Source organism: Psammomys obesus, unplaced genomic scaffold (genome assembly GCF_907164565.1).
Source record: "Psammomys obesus unplaced genomic scaffold, mPsaObe1.curated_primary_1811, whole genome shotgun sequence".
Classification (NCBI taxonomy): Eukaryota; Metazoa; Chordata; class Mammalia; order Rodentia; family Muridae; genus Psammomys; species Psammomys obesus.
Genome location: NW_026595981.1, coordinates 3,802,047 through 3,816,399, shown reverse-complemented (window position 1 = coordinate 3,816,399; position 14,353 = coordinate 3,802,047). Strand labels below are relative to the sequence as shown.

General features: G+C 46.1%; 1 protein-coding gene across 1 annotated transcript; it reads left to right on the top strand.

The window, feature by feature from the left end:
- The first annotated feature begins 6,146 nt into the window (after nt 1-6,146).
- On the top strand, nt 6,147-14,277 carry Eral1 (Era like 12S mitochondrial rRNA chaperone 1). Its single transcript, XM_055619731.1, has 10 exons — nt 6,147-6,690; nt 8,761-8,888; nt 9,241-9,318; nt 11,325-11,371; nt 11,518-11,579; nt 11,729-11,841; nt 11,926-12,174; nt 13,055-13,204; nt 13,320-13,400; nt 13,508-14,277. Exons 1-10 carry the CDS (start codon nt 6,408-6,410, stop codon nt 13,628-13,630), a joined length of 1,314 nt encoding a protein of 437 aa, XP_055475706.1. The 5' UTR covers nt 6,147-6,407; the 3' UTR covers nt 13,631-14,277.
- The last annotated feature ends 76 nt before the right edge of the window (nt 14,278-14,353 follow it).

The window sequence follows — 14,353 nt, the reverse complement described above, 5'->3', positions numbered from 1 at the left end:
ACACTTTAAAAAAAAATTCAGTGCCTAAGAATGTAACTATTGGTAACCATTTGCCTAACCTACATGAAATCCTAAGTTCTGTTCCCAGCACCAAGTAAAACAGTACTGTGCAACTATAATTCCAATACTTGGAAGTAGAAGCAAGAGGATCAGTAGTTCAAAGTCAGTTTTATAGTGACTATAAGACCAGCTGTGGGTACCCAAGATCCTGGCTCAAAAACAATACCTGGAGTCGGTGGGTTATGCCTTTAATCTCTGTGAGTGTGTGTGTGTGTGTGTGTGTGTGTGTGTGTGTGTGTGTGTGTGTGGTGTGTATGGTGTGTATGGTGTGTGTGTGTGGTTTGGGGTGGTAGTGAGAACTTGGAATGCAACTCAGTAATATGGCATTTCGCTAGCAGCCAGGAGGCCCTAGATTCAATTCCATCTATCACTATAAATGAAAACAGCAAAAATTCATGGTGCTCAACAATCCCACCCAGTAAAAACAGAAGGAGGAAAAACTGAAGCCAGTCTCTACCTATTTGGCAAAACATGAACTTTTAAGCCAGCATGAGCCACAGAGTAACATCTCAAATACATAAGCCAGTGTGGTGGCTGAAAGGTAAGAAGGAAAAATAGACAAAGGACTGAGAGACTTAAGACACTGCAACCTTTATTGGGGAAACAAATAGGCAGGGGGCGATCTCTGTGAGAATCAGATCCTGAGCCTGCCTCCCACTTACAAGCTGGGGTGTTCTATAGCAGAAAGGGAGGGGGTGGGAAAGAAGTTTCCTTTTATGGCCTCTGTTGTCCATTGCTAGGGTAACCAATGAGTGGGGTATTTTGTTCAAAACAAGATCTCACTATGAAGCTTTGGCTGACCTAGAACTAGCTATGTAGACCAGGATGGCCCTGAAACTCATAGAGATCTACCTGCTTTGTGTTAAAAGCATGTAGCACAATGCCTTGTTCATTGAGTATTCAGTTAAAGAATATTAGGTCATCAATATATATCTTTCCTAGCTAAACATGGTGACACTCGCCTTTAGTGCCAGCACTTGGGGAGGCAGAGGCAGAAGGATCTCTGAGTTTGAGGCCAGCCTGGTCTACAAAGTAAGACCAGGACAGTCAAGGCTGCACAGAGAAACCCTGTCTCGAAAAATCACAAACAAAGCCACGTGCAGTGGTGTATGCCTGTAATCCCAGCACTCAGGGAGGCAGAGGCAGGCAGATCTCTGTGACTTTGAGGCCAGCCTGGTCCACAGAGCCAGTCCAGGGCAGCTAAGGCTACCCAGAGAACCCCTGTCTTTTTTTTTTTTTAACTTATTATGTATACAATGTTCTGCCTGCACACCAGAAGAGGACACAAGATCTTGTTATAGATGATTGGGAGCCACCATATGGTTGCTGGGAATTGAACTCAGGAACTCTGGAAGAGCAGCCAGTGCGCTTAACTTCTAAGCTCTCTCTCCAGCCCATCTTGAAAGAAAAGAAAGAAAAGAAAAGCCACAAACAAATAAGCATCTTTTCCTACCTGGTCATTACTTGGTATCCATGTGCAGGGCAATCAAGAAACTGTCAAGAAGTTAATTTACTTCTAGGAACCAAATTACTGCAGTTACTGGCATCGTCACACCTCAGTCAAAATGGAGGAGTGTACAAAATGGTCTGGCTCTGACTAACAGTGGCATGTGTCTATAATTCCAACACTCGAGGGACAGGGACAGGAAGATCTTAAGGTTAGCCTGGGCTACATAGTGAGTTCAGGTCAGTCTGAACTATATAACAAGACCTTATTTCAAAAAAAGAAAGAAGTTGGAAAGAGGAAAATAAAAGAAAGGAATTGTTTGGAGTTGTAACTCAGTGGGAAAATATTTTCATAATATATGAGAAACCCACGTATTGGGTCCCCAGCAATGCAAAAAAATAACAAATCACAGGCTGGAAGGATGGCTTGGTGTTTACGAGTATGTTTCTTTCAGAAAGAACAGAGTTCAGTTCCCAGCACCCATCTCAGTCAGCTTCTAAGTGTCTGTAATGCCAGCTCCAGGAAACCAGGCACCCCTGACCTCCTTTGGATACCTACACATATGTGGCACATGTCCACATGACTAAAACAAAAATAAATCCCAGCTGGGTGTGGTGGCCCAGTCCTTTAGTCCTAGCATTCGGGAGGCGAAGTGAGTCCAGGCCATGGCTGCACAGTAAGAACACTAACCCCTCCCCCCAAATATATAAATCTTTTTAAAAAAAGATTCACTTTGACTCATTTCCCTTAAAATGTTGTCATCCCTGGGATTCTTCTATATTTTTTAAGCACAGAAGTATTTCCTATGTGTTCTTTGGCTTGCTTCCCATTATGTAATGTATCTACTTTTGGGGCGGGGACAGAGCCTCACTATGTAACCCTGGCTGGCCTGGCAATTGATGTGTAGCACTGGCTGTCCTCAGACTTGCAGATATCCAGATTTCTGGTATAGCAGGAATACATCACCACATCTAGCTATTTACTCTGTTTTCTGTTTGTTTGAGACAGGGTTTCTCTGTGTAGCCCTGGTTGTCCTGGAACTCACTCTCTCTAAACCAGAGTGGCCTTGAAATCACAGAGATCTGTCTGCCTTTGGCTCCCAAATGCTGGGATTAAAAGTGTGCACCGCCCTCTGCTCACCCGCCCCCACCAGGCTGCTTACTACCTTTTGACCTGCGCTTTTCCCTTTACCCTAACAGCAGCTGTGGTAGTATTTCACCTTCCTGTCCATCAAAGAAAATTCATGTTTTTCTTCTTCTTTTTCTTTTCTTTTCTTTCTTTTTTTTTTCAAAACATGGCTTTTCTGTTTAATCCTGGCTCTTCTGTCTATAGATCAGGCTGGCCTCAAATTCAAGAGATCCAACTGCCTCTGCCTCCAAGTGTTGGGATTAAAGGCCTGTGCCACCATGCCCAGCTAATTCATGGTTTCCTACTTGCTGGATGTCCCCATGTTTAGTAGCAGCTTGTTCTCTTGGCACCCATAATGCCATATGCCCAGAGAACACTCGGAATATAATGTTCCAAAAAAGCCTGTTTCTTCCATGAACAGAAAAGAAAGCTGGAATTTGGTTCCATTTGCAAACTATCAGTTAATTTGGCTTTTCTGTTTCAGTTAACCCTATGTCAGTCAGAGATTCTTTTAAAAATAGCCTGTACAGCTGGTTCTCTCTACCTCCAAAATTCTGTCTTTTATCAAAATTCAGGGGTTTTTCTCAGCAAATAAAAATGTTTTATGTTCATGTGTGTGGGTGTGGTGTTGAGGGCTGTTCAGAGTTTCACTAGATAGATAGCACAGGCTGGGCTGGAGCTCTCTGAAGTTTAGGCTGCTCTGAAACCCATGCTGATCTTCCTGTCTCCGCCTCCTGAGTACTGAAATTGCAATTACAAACATAAGATGTCCCCGTCATTTTTATTATTATTATTATTTTAAAGATAGGGTCTCAGCTGGGTGTAGTAGCACATACCTTTAATCCCAGCACTTGGGAGGCAGAGGCAGGTGGATCTCTGTGAGTTCAAGGCCAGCCTGGTCTACAAAGAAAGTCCAGGACAGCCAAGGCACTTTGTAACAAAGAAACCCTGTCTCAACAAAACCAAAATAAATAAATAAATAAGGAAAGAAATAAAGAAGAAAATAAAAGGAATGGAAGAAAGAAAAAAAAGAAATATAAATAAAAGATAGGGTCTCATCAAGTGGCAGTGGTGGCACACGCCTTTAATCCCAGCACTTGGAGGCAGAAGCAGGCAGAATTCAAGGCCAGCCTGGTCTAGAAAGAGTCAATTCTAAGGCAGGTGGGACTACACAAAAAAACTCAGTCTCGAAAATCAGAGAGACAGACAAAAGACAAGGTCTCAGATCTCTCAGGCTTGCTTTGAACTTGCTTTGCAGCTACACATGACCTTGAAATTCTGATTCTCCTGCCTCCACCTCTTGAGTGCTGGGATTAGAGGTATGCTCCAGCACATCAGTTTTGTGGTCTTGGATCTAAACAAAGGTTTTAAACAAATTTTAGGCAAATATTCCACCAACTGAGCCCCACTGAGTCTGTTGGTTTGTGGGTTTTCAGGGAGGAGACCTGTTGTGCCTTTTTTTTTTTTTCCCACTTTCTATGTAGCCCAGGACTCCCTTGAACTCACAGAAATCCTGTCTCAGATTCCCAAGTGGTGGAATTATATGTGTGAACCAGCCACCATGCCTAGCTCCACTCTAGCTCCAACTGCCTCGTCTCTTAAATTCACTTCATTTACGCTCTCATCAAGGCACTGTACTATTACAACTTCCTGTCGGATTATTAATGTCACACACACACACACACACACACACACACAGAAGTAGAACTCAGGACTTCTAGATGTGAATTTCAGGGTGGGGATTTATTAGCTGATGAATCCCAGCAGTTTGCAGTGCTTGTATGTTGTAGATGCTTAATACATTATCCTCTTTCCTGTGCCTGTAAGATATATCTTACAGTTTCGAGAGTTTGACTGACTAATCACCAGCACAAGGTGCAGAGGGCTGGAGGTGGGGAAGCTTACGAGGCTTAGAAGGACAAGAGGAGCTCAAAGCCACAAAACCCAAGTTAAATTCCTCTGGCTGGTACAGCATCCTGGGACATCCTAAATGGCTGGGGAACTTCATGATTTCCCTCCTCTCTCCTTCCTTTCCAGGGCCTCCTGCATGCTAGGCAAGGACTCTACAACTGAGTTACAGCCCCAGTCCCCTTTTCCCTGCCGTGTGTGTGTGTGTGTGTGTGTGTGTGTTGAAGTGAGAAGACAACTTTCAGGAGCCAATTCTCTTCACTTTGATGGGTCTTAGGGTTGGAATTCAGAAATCAAGCCCGCACAGCAAGCATTTTCACCAGTTTAGTCATCTCTCCTGCCATTTATTTTCTTTTACTTTGCTTTATTTATTTATAGACATGGTCTCACTATGTATCTCTGGTTGGCCTAGAACTTACTAGGTAGTTCTGGCTTGCCTAGGATTGACTTCCAGTTCACAGAGATCATCCTGCCACTATCTCCCATGTCCTGGAATTAAAGACATCATATAATCTGCCAGGTTCCCCTCCCCCCCCTTTTTTGAGACAGTATTCATCCAAGGCTGGCCCCTGCACATGCCCATCCTCCTGCCTCCACCTCCCCAATGTTGGGGATATGGAAATGCTCCACCACAGCAACCTGCTCCGTCTGTTTTTGTTATCAGTCTGCTGCTCAATGAGAACATCTACACTCTTTTTTTCCTTCCAGAGACAGGAAGGAAAGTAGCCAAGTAGCCTTGGCTGTCCTGGACTCGCTTTGTAGACCAGGCTGGCCTCCAAATCACAGAGATCTGCTTGCCTCTGACTCCCCAAGTCCTGAGATTACAGGCGTGTACCACAGGACCAGCCTACAGGACCACTCCTGAACAGAGGCCTAGCATACCACAGAGGTACAGACCTCGAAAAGCAACCTGTGCTGCCTAGTTTTTGTTTTGTTTTGTTAACTTGACACAGCTGGAGTTTTCTCAGAGGAGGAAACCTCAACTGACACACTGCCTCCATAAGAATGGGCTGTAGGCAAGCTTGTAGAGCATTTTCTTAATTAGCGATTGATGTGGGAGGGCCCAGCCCATTGTTGGTGGTGCTATTCTGGAATGGTGGAACTAAGTGCTTTAAGAAAACAGGCAGAGGGAACTGGAGAGATGGCCCAAAGGTTAAGAGCACTGGCTGCTCTTCCAGAGGGGCCTGAGTTCAATTCCTAGCAACCACATGGTGGCTTACAACCATTTACAGTGCAATCTGGTGCCCTCTTCTGGTGTGCAGGTGTACATGCAGGCAGAACACTGTATACATGACTAAGGCTAACTAAAACTGCCACACCCAGCTAACACAGTAAGAAATACAAGGAAAGGATCGTGCAAGACTGAGATGAGAAAGCACTTATTTATTTTTCGGGACAGGATTGTTTCTGTGTAGCCTTGGCTGTCCTGGAACTCGCTCTGTAGACCAGGCTGGCCTTGAATTCACAGAGACCTGCTGGGATTAAAGGCATGCGCCACCACCGCCCGGCTAGAAAGCACTTTAAAACAAAACTTCTCTTGTGAAATGCTGCCTAGAGCCCTTCCCCATGTCCACGCCCACTCCTGGCACCGAGAGTTTCTCCTCTTGAGGCGCTGGAAGGACGGCTTCGGCTACTCAGCTTCAGGAGGAAAGTCGTCATTCAGAAGACAGTTCTAAAGAGCTCTTTTACAAAACTCTGGCAGGTGAAAGGGTTAGGTATGGGAGTCCGAGACCACCGTAACACGCACACAGACGGTAAACACGTCACAATTTTGCCGATCTAGTTTCCTCTACTCGTTGGTGCGTGGGCCTCTCGGCCCAATCGTAGCGCGCTTCTGAGCTGTACCAGAGTGCATTGCGGCAAAATGGCCGCCCCCAGACGGTACTGCGCTGGGTTCGTTCGGGCTTTGTTAGGGGCCCGGCAGGTGGGTCGGCTTGCCAGGAAGGGGTGCGTCGCTCTCCCCGGCTCGCTTCTAGGTAGCCAGGTGCGGTGCGTGTCCTGTGCCGTGGGCGCCGCTTTCTCAAGTCCCCTCCTGGCCTCGGCATCTAGTCGTTATGGTCAGGACTCCGCCTTGGAGCGTTTCCTTGGATTCCCTCAGCCTGACAGTTCATTGGCTCCGAGCGTCCCCGCGGTGTCGGTGCACAGAGGTAAAGGGCATAGCGGTGTTAGTTGCGGGTGTTCTGTTTTATGACAGGTTTTGCTATGTAACCCAAACTGGAACTCGGATCTTCCAGCTGCAGCCTCTGAAGTGTTGGGATTACAGGTGTTGGCCATGACCGGCCTCTGGTAGTTTTAGCAGTGGAAATCATGTTTCTTAAGTAAAATCCCCGTCTCTGGGAATATCAGCTTAGCCTCTCTCGTTTTTAAAAAAATTTAAATATAATTTTTATTTATTACAATTTATTCACTTTGTATCCCAGCTGTAGTCCCACCCTCGTCCCCTCCCAACCTCTCCCTTCCTCCTTCTCTCCCTTCCTGCCTCCCTCCCTTCCTTCCTCCCTCCTCTCCTTCCAAGCCCCTTCCCCAGTCCACTTAATAGTGAAGGGCCTCCTCCCTTTCCATCTCACCCTGGCTTACCAGGTCTGTCTTTCATAGTCTTCCTCTGTGGCCTAGTCAGGCTACTACCCCTAAGGGGGAGGTGATCAAAGAGCCAGTCACTGAGTTCATGTCAGAGAGCCCCTGTTTCCATTACTAGGGATAGTCTCTCTCACTTAATACAAAAATAAATCGGAGCCCAACAAGATGTCAACGAGTAGTGAAGGCTGTTAAAGAGTTTGAGAACGAGGGCCTGTGAAATAACTTGGCAGATAAAGGCTCTTGTTGCCTGACAACCTGAGTTCAATCCGAGAGAACCAATTCCAGAAATGTTTGCTATGACTTCCATAAGCTTGCCCCCGACACATAACTAACTAACTAAACGAATGAAGAGTTTAAGAACGTCAGTCAGTAATGTTCACCGAAGATCGTTAGGCAAAGCAGAGCTGTCTCCCTCTGTGTTCACCAAAGATCGTTAGGCAAAGCAGAGCTGTCTCCCTCTGTGTTCACACAGCAAGCAGTGTAGACCCAATAAGTGAACGTTGAGTCCCAGCAACTTTTCAAGACCCTAAATTATGCCAGAATTCATGGGACATGCCTGGGAGGTGGAGGCAGGAGGATCTCCACTTGCAGAAATCTCTTCAAACTCTTGATTTTTCAAGACAGGGTTTCTTTGTGTATCAAGCCCTGGCTGTCCTCGAACTTCTAGCGATCTACCTGCCTCTGCCTCCCAGGTCTGGGCTTAAAGGTGTGTGCACTATCATGCCCAGCTGTATCTCTTCAACTCTTGACTGTGGTGCCCTACTAATGCTGCTATGAAGGTCCTCAGACTTTCTCAGTCTCTCCTTATGACACTGTAGTGCAGTTGACATTGTCTGCTCTCCTACCAGACTCCAGTCCATGCCACTTGAGAAGTAACATGTTATTTTTCTTGGTAAGTGACATTGAGACAAAGTTTCACTCTAGCCCAGGATAACCTGAAGCTCACTCTTCCTGGCCTCCTGCATGCTGGGATTTTGAGTTCAAGCTACCACATCCATTTTCTAAAGTGCTCTTTCTCTTGTATAGTGTGGTTGTTTTGTTTTGTTGAGACAGGGTCTGGTTCTATAGCCCAGGCTGGCCTCAGACTTAAGAGTAATCCACTCTGCTTAAGCCTCTTAAGGGGCTGTGTCACACTTATAGATATGATTATAAGTGTGAGCATTTCTATACAGTTGTCATTGTGAAAAAGAAGTTATTCATATGGCCTGGAGAGGTGGCTCAGTGATTAAGAGCACTGTCTGTTCTTGCAAAGGATCCAGGTTCAATTCCCAGCACCCACATGGCAGCTCAAAACTGTCTGCAATGCCAATTCCAAGGGATCTGACACCCCCATACTAATGCATATAAAATTAAATAAATAAAGATACATTTTCTTTAAAAAAAAAAAAAGTTATTCATAGATAATGTGATTCCACATTACAAACGAGAAGACCAAGGGGCTTCGGGAGGTTAGGTAACCTCATGAAATCAAATAAAATTAAATGCCAAACTAGTCTCAAAGTTAGGAATGGGTGGCTTCAGCATGGTCTACTAATCTTTTATCTTGATTTCCTCCTTGGGTATCAGAGCTGAAGATCTGATGGAGTCCAGATTCTAATATATCATTTCTATATATCATTCCTGTTTCTGTCTTAACACAGATGAGCAGAATCTGCTCTTGGCCCATGCTCCTGACATGCCTGAGAATCCACGGGTCCTCCGAGTAGTCATCCTGGGAGCCCCAAATGCAGGAAAGTCGACACTCTCCAACCAGCTGCTGGGCCGGAAAGTATGCCACACCTATCATCCCGTAGACCTTCCTTTTTACACATTATCTTATGTGTATGTGCATTTTGCCGGCATGTGTGTCTGTGTACTGCTTGTGTGCCTGGTTGCCCATAGAGAAAAAGGTTTGAAACTGGAGTTATAAACAATTGTTGAGCTACCACTTGTGTGCTGGGAATCGAACCTAGGTCATCTGGAAGAGCACTTAATTCTGTTAACCATTGAACCATCTCTCCAGTCTCTCTCTCTCTCTCTCTCTCTCTTTTTTTTTTTTATTCCATTCACTTCTTGCTTTTTTTTCATGGATGGCCTGGGAGAGATCTGGGATCTCACTGGGCTTTCTTTCTTTCTGGAAGGTGTTTCCTGTCTCAAAGAAGGTTCACACCACTCGATGTCAAGCCCTGGGGGTCATCACAGAGAAGGAGGCTCAGGTGGTAGGTACCTGCAGAAGTTCTCCAAACAAGACAGAGTTTGAAGCTGAACAGTTCTCTTTTACCATTAGCCTTAAATGGCCGGGCATGGTGGTGCATGCCTGTAATGCCAGCACTCAGGAGGCAGAGGCAGTCTGCAGATCTCTGAGTTTGAGGCCAGCCTGGTCTGCAAATGGAATCCAGGACAGCCAGGGCTACACAGACAAACTCTGTCTCAAAAAACTGGAAAAAAGGGGGGGAGTGGTTGGGAGTGGTGGTGCACACATTTAATCCCATCACTCAGGAGGCAGAGGCAGGCAGATGTCTTAGGTTCTAGGCTGGCCTGGTCTATATCCAGGACACATGAGCACCCACACACACACCTTCAGAATAGAGGGCAAAAGGAGAGGAAGAACTGTAGGGAACCTTAAAGAAGGGGAGGCCTTATAATCGAATCTGTGCATTCTCTTCTTGTGATGTGTGTGTGTGTGTGTGTGTGTGTGTGTGTGTGTGTGTGTGTGTGTTCTTTCGAGACTGGATCTCTTCTTTTTTTTAAAGATTTATTTTATTTATTCATCTGTCATGTTCCCTAGAACTGGAGTTACAGTTGTGAGCCACCATGTGGGTGCTTGGAATTGAACCCAAGTCTTCTAGAAGAGCAGCCAGTGCTCTTTACTGCTGAACTGTCTCCACAGCCCCAGGAATGTTGTTTTGTTTTAAAGATGTATTTATTTATTATTATACAGTATTCTGCCTGCATTTGTGCCTACAGGCAAAAGGGCACCAGATTTCATTATAGATGGTTGGGAGCCACCATGTGGTTACTGGGAATTGAACTCAGGACTTTTGGAAGAACAGCCAGTGCTCCGAATCTTTGTGCTCTCTCTCCAGCCTCCTCTTTTTGTTTTTTCAAGATAGGGTTTCTCTGTGTAGCTCCCCTGGAGCTTGCTCTGTAGACCAGGCTGGTCCCAAACTTAGACATTCACCTGCCTCTGCCTTCCAGTACTGGGATTAAAGGTGTGTGCTACCACTGCCCAGAAGAATCTTGTTTTTTGTTTGTTTGTTTGTTTGTTTTGTTTTTTTCTAACAGGGTGTCTCTGTAGCCTTGGCTGTCCTCACACTCTGTAGACCAGGCTGGCCTGGAACTCAGAGATCCACCTGCCTCAGCCTTCCCAGCGCTGGGATCCAGGCATGCGCCATCACTGCTTGGCTGACCTTGAATTTATGACCTTCCTGCCTACTCAGTTTCTTAAGTGCTGGGATACGAGAGACACCACCATGCCCAGCTCTGAATGTTTCTGTTACTGTGTAGCCCTGCCTAACACTGAACTCAATCTTTCCTTGAACTTGAAATAATCCTCTGGCCTCTGCGTCCTTGTAAATGCTGGGATTATAGGAATATGCCACCACATATGACAAAGCAGAGTTGAACACTGAACTATGGTTTTGTGTTTTTATTTTGTGCAGTGCTGGGAATCTAACCCAGGGCCTCTAGAGTGCTACCCAAGAACTCTGCCATTGAGCCACATCTCCAGCATCAATCCTTCATTTATTTATAGTTATCCTCTTCCTTTGGGGTCCCATTAACACTAAAACAGTGGTAAAGAGCAAGAAATCTGAAGTCAGTAACACCTTGTCCATGAAGGAAAGGCAGGATATTAACATCAAAGATGGCCTTTCTCTAGCTATGTGTGGTGGCACACATCTTTAATCCCAGTACTTGAGAGGCAGATGCTGGTAGATCTCTATAGTTCAAGGCCAGCATATTCACCATAGTAAATTCCAGGATAGCCAGGACTACAAGTGAGACCCTAGCAAAATGAAAATAAATAAATAAATGAATGAATGAATAAATAAATAAAGAGCCTCTTGTGACTCTGCAAATTCAATGTTAAAATGCTTACCTAGTATGAATAGAGCCCTGGGTTGAATCCTAGAACCAAAAATAGGGGAGTGTGTGGCCTTTCTTCCCACAGTCCATTAAAAATCTTTTCTTTTGGGGGGGCTGTGGGTCTCTTTTCTGATTCTAGGTTCTGCTTGACACACCTGGCATCATCAGTCCTACTAAACAGAAGAGGTATTGGCTGTAGGAACGGACATGGGGTGGGGGTGGGCTGAGAGGAGGGGATCTTCCAAGAGATGGAAGTTTTCCCTGTTATACCCACCCCTTGTAAGAACTGGTCAGTCATAGGACCTTTCCTGACTGATACATTTGTCCTTTAGGCACCATCTGGAACTCTCTTTGTTGGAAGATCCATGGAAGAGCATGGAATCTGCTGATCTTGGTTAGACTCAAACTAAAAATCTGAGGTCAACAGAGCCTTTCATTTCTGGGAGTTTGGGAACTGGGGTGTGGCCAGGACTCACCGCCAGGAACTTGCTGGGGGTCAGGAAGGTCACAGTCTATTCTTTTGTCTGCTCTGCCACCTTCTAGTTGTAGTTCTTGTGGATGCGTCAGACAAGTGGACCAGGAGCCAGCTGAGCCCCCAGGTGCTACAGTGCTTGAGCCAGTTCCCCCAGGTCCCAAGCATCCTCGTCTTAAACAAGGTAAGTACCGCCCCCGAAGGAAGGAAGAGTTCTTCCAGGCTCTCGTCTGTCTTACAGTGCACTTTGTTCATCCCGTGTGTCCAGGTAGATTGCTTGAAGCAGAAGTCCGTGCTCCTGGAGCTGACAGCAGCCCTCACTGAAGGTGTAGTTAATGGCAAGAAGCTCAATATCAAGCCGGCCTTGCGCTCACATGCTGGCACCCACAGCCCTAGCCCTGCAACGAAGGACCCAGATGTACACCCAGTGAGAAACCCTCAGAGAATTGGCTGGCCCTCCTTCCAGGAGATCTTCATGTTATCAGCACTAAATAACAAGGATGTGAACACATTAAAGGTCAGTTAGCCAGGCCCGTAGTTTCTTACTTCTGCCATGTTAAGATAGGCCTCACCCACACCAGCCTAACTATAGACGAAGATCCTGTCGTTTAAAAGACAAACAAAAAAAAAATTGTTTGGCTGTGGTAATTTATGTTTGTAATCCCAGCACTCAGGAGGTCAAGGCAAGAGGGTCAGGAGTTCAAGGTCATCTTCAACTACATAGTGAATTGGAGAGGAGCTCCAGTTATAATGAGACCCTGTCTCATGAAACCAAAAACAGCCGGCTGTGGTGGCACATACACATTATCCTAGCACTCAGGAGGCAGAGGCAGAAGAATTAGTTTGAGGCCAGCCTGGTCTTCATTGTGAGTTCTAGGCCAGCCAGACTACATAGATACATAGAGGAACCAAAAAAAAAAAAAAAAAAAAAAAAAAAAACCCAAACTAAGAATGTATCTCTGTTGGTAGAGTTCTTGCCTATTGTATAACAAGTGTTGGATTCCATCTCTAGCCCCATATAGACTGGACATGGGGGTGCACACCAGTAATTCTAGCATTATGAGGTAGAGACAAGATTGGAAGTTCAAGACCAGCTTGGGCAGAGGCAGATGGAGCTCTGTGAGTTGAAGGCCAACCTGTTCTACAAAGGGAGATCCAGGACAGCCAGGGCTATACAGAAAAAAAAACAAACAAACAAAAACCATTACAGTCAGTTGTGGTAGCTCACCCTTAGAGTCCCAGGGTTTGTCAGGCTAAAGTAGGATTAAGAATTTGCCAGCCTTAGCTACTACATAGCAATTTTAAGGTTGGCTTGGGCTACATGAGGCCCTGTCATAAACAAAAAAAGTCCCTGTACCCGTGGGGATTAAGAGCCCACTCTTTCTTTTTACCCACAGCAATACCTTCTGGCACAAGCCCAGCCAGGACCCTGGGAGTTCCACAGTGGAGTCCTCACTAGCCAGACACCTGAAGAGATCTGTGCTAATAAGGTCCGAGAGAAACTCCTGGAGTACCTGCCTGAGGAGGTGCCCTACAGTGTACAGCAGGTGTGGACACAGTGAAAGGGCCCAGGGCCTATGTACCAGGCACACACCTGGGACAATGGGGTACCAAGAGATAGGGGATGAGCCGGCCTGACCATCATGATGTCTCCTTGTACAGAAGACAGTGATATGGGAGGAAGGACCAAGTGGGGAGCTAGTGATCCAACAGAACCTTCTGGTGTCCAAAGAATCTCATATGGTAAGTGAGGGCAGGCTCAGAGGGGCAGCAGGGTTAACCAGGGCTGCTTTCTCCTTCTGTGAAGCCTGAGAGCAGAACCACATGTCTCTCCCTTCACCACTTTGCAGCGAATCCTGATTGGTCAGAAGGGCCTCTTGATCTCCCAGATTGCACAGGAGGTGGGCCGAGACCTCATGGACATCTTCCTCTGTGACGTTCACATCCGCCTCTCTGTGAAGCTTCTCAAATGACCATCATCTTTCTACTTGCAGGGCATCCCTGCTCAAGCTGCTGGCAGAGTCACTGACTAGAATTAGCCCTGTCAAAGGGGCCCTGCAGGACCCAGAAGGGCCATGGACCCTGACTGGCTGCTAGCTAGCCTGTGGAGTCTGCTCAGTGCCCAGCCAACCATGTTTTCTACTGGAGGAAAGAAGGGCCTTAGTTCAGTTCTCAAGTAGTCCTCTGCCTAGGGTCTCAGCTATATAGGTCTGAGAAGTCTGTCCTGGTGTGAATAGCATCACCCCACCCCTGCTAGCATTGAATCCAGACTCTTGCCCTGAGTTTCCAATTGCTGGTAGAAGTTCTCCCCACACAAGTTCCTCACCTTGAAATTGGTAAGGGCCTATGTCTGTGTTTCCTTTTTTTTTCTTTTTGTAGACAGGGTTCTTACTACTCAGGCTGGCTGTTGGGGCTGGCCCTAGACCAGGCCAGCTTTGAACTCACAGAGACCCTGTCTGCCTCTTGAGTGCTGGGATTAAAGGCGTGTACCACCACATCCAGTTGAACCTGTGTTTCTTAAATGAGATAATGCCAACCACCTGTTCTCCCAAGTCCTGATCCCACTGACCCCATCCTGCTACCCAGCCTTGGATAATAATAAAGTGAAATGACAAGTGTTCTTATTCTTATCTTTATTTCTTTTGAACAGGGAAGAGAAAAATGCATCCACCCTCCCCTCCCCCACTCCCATTCTC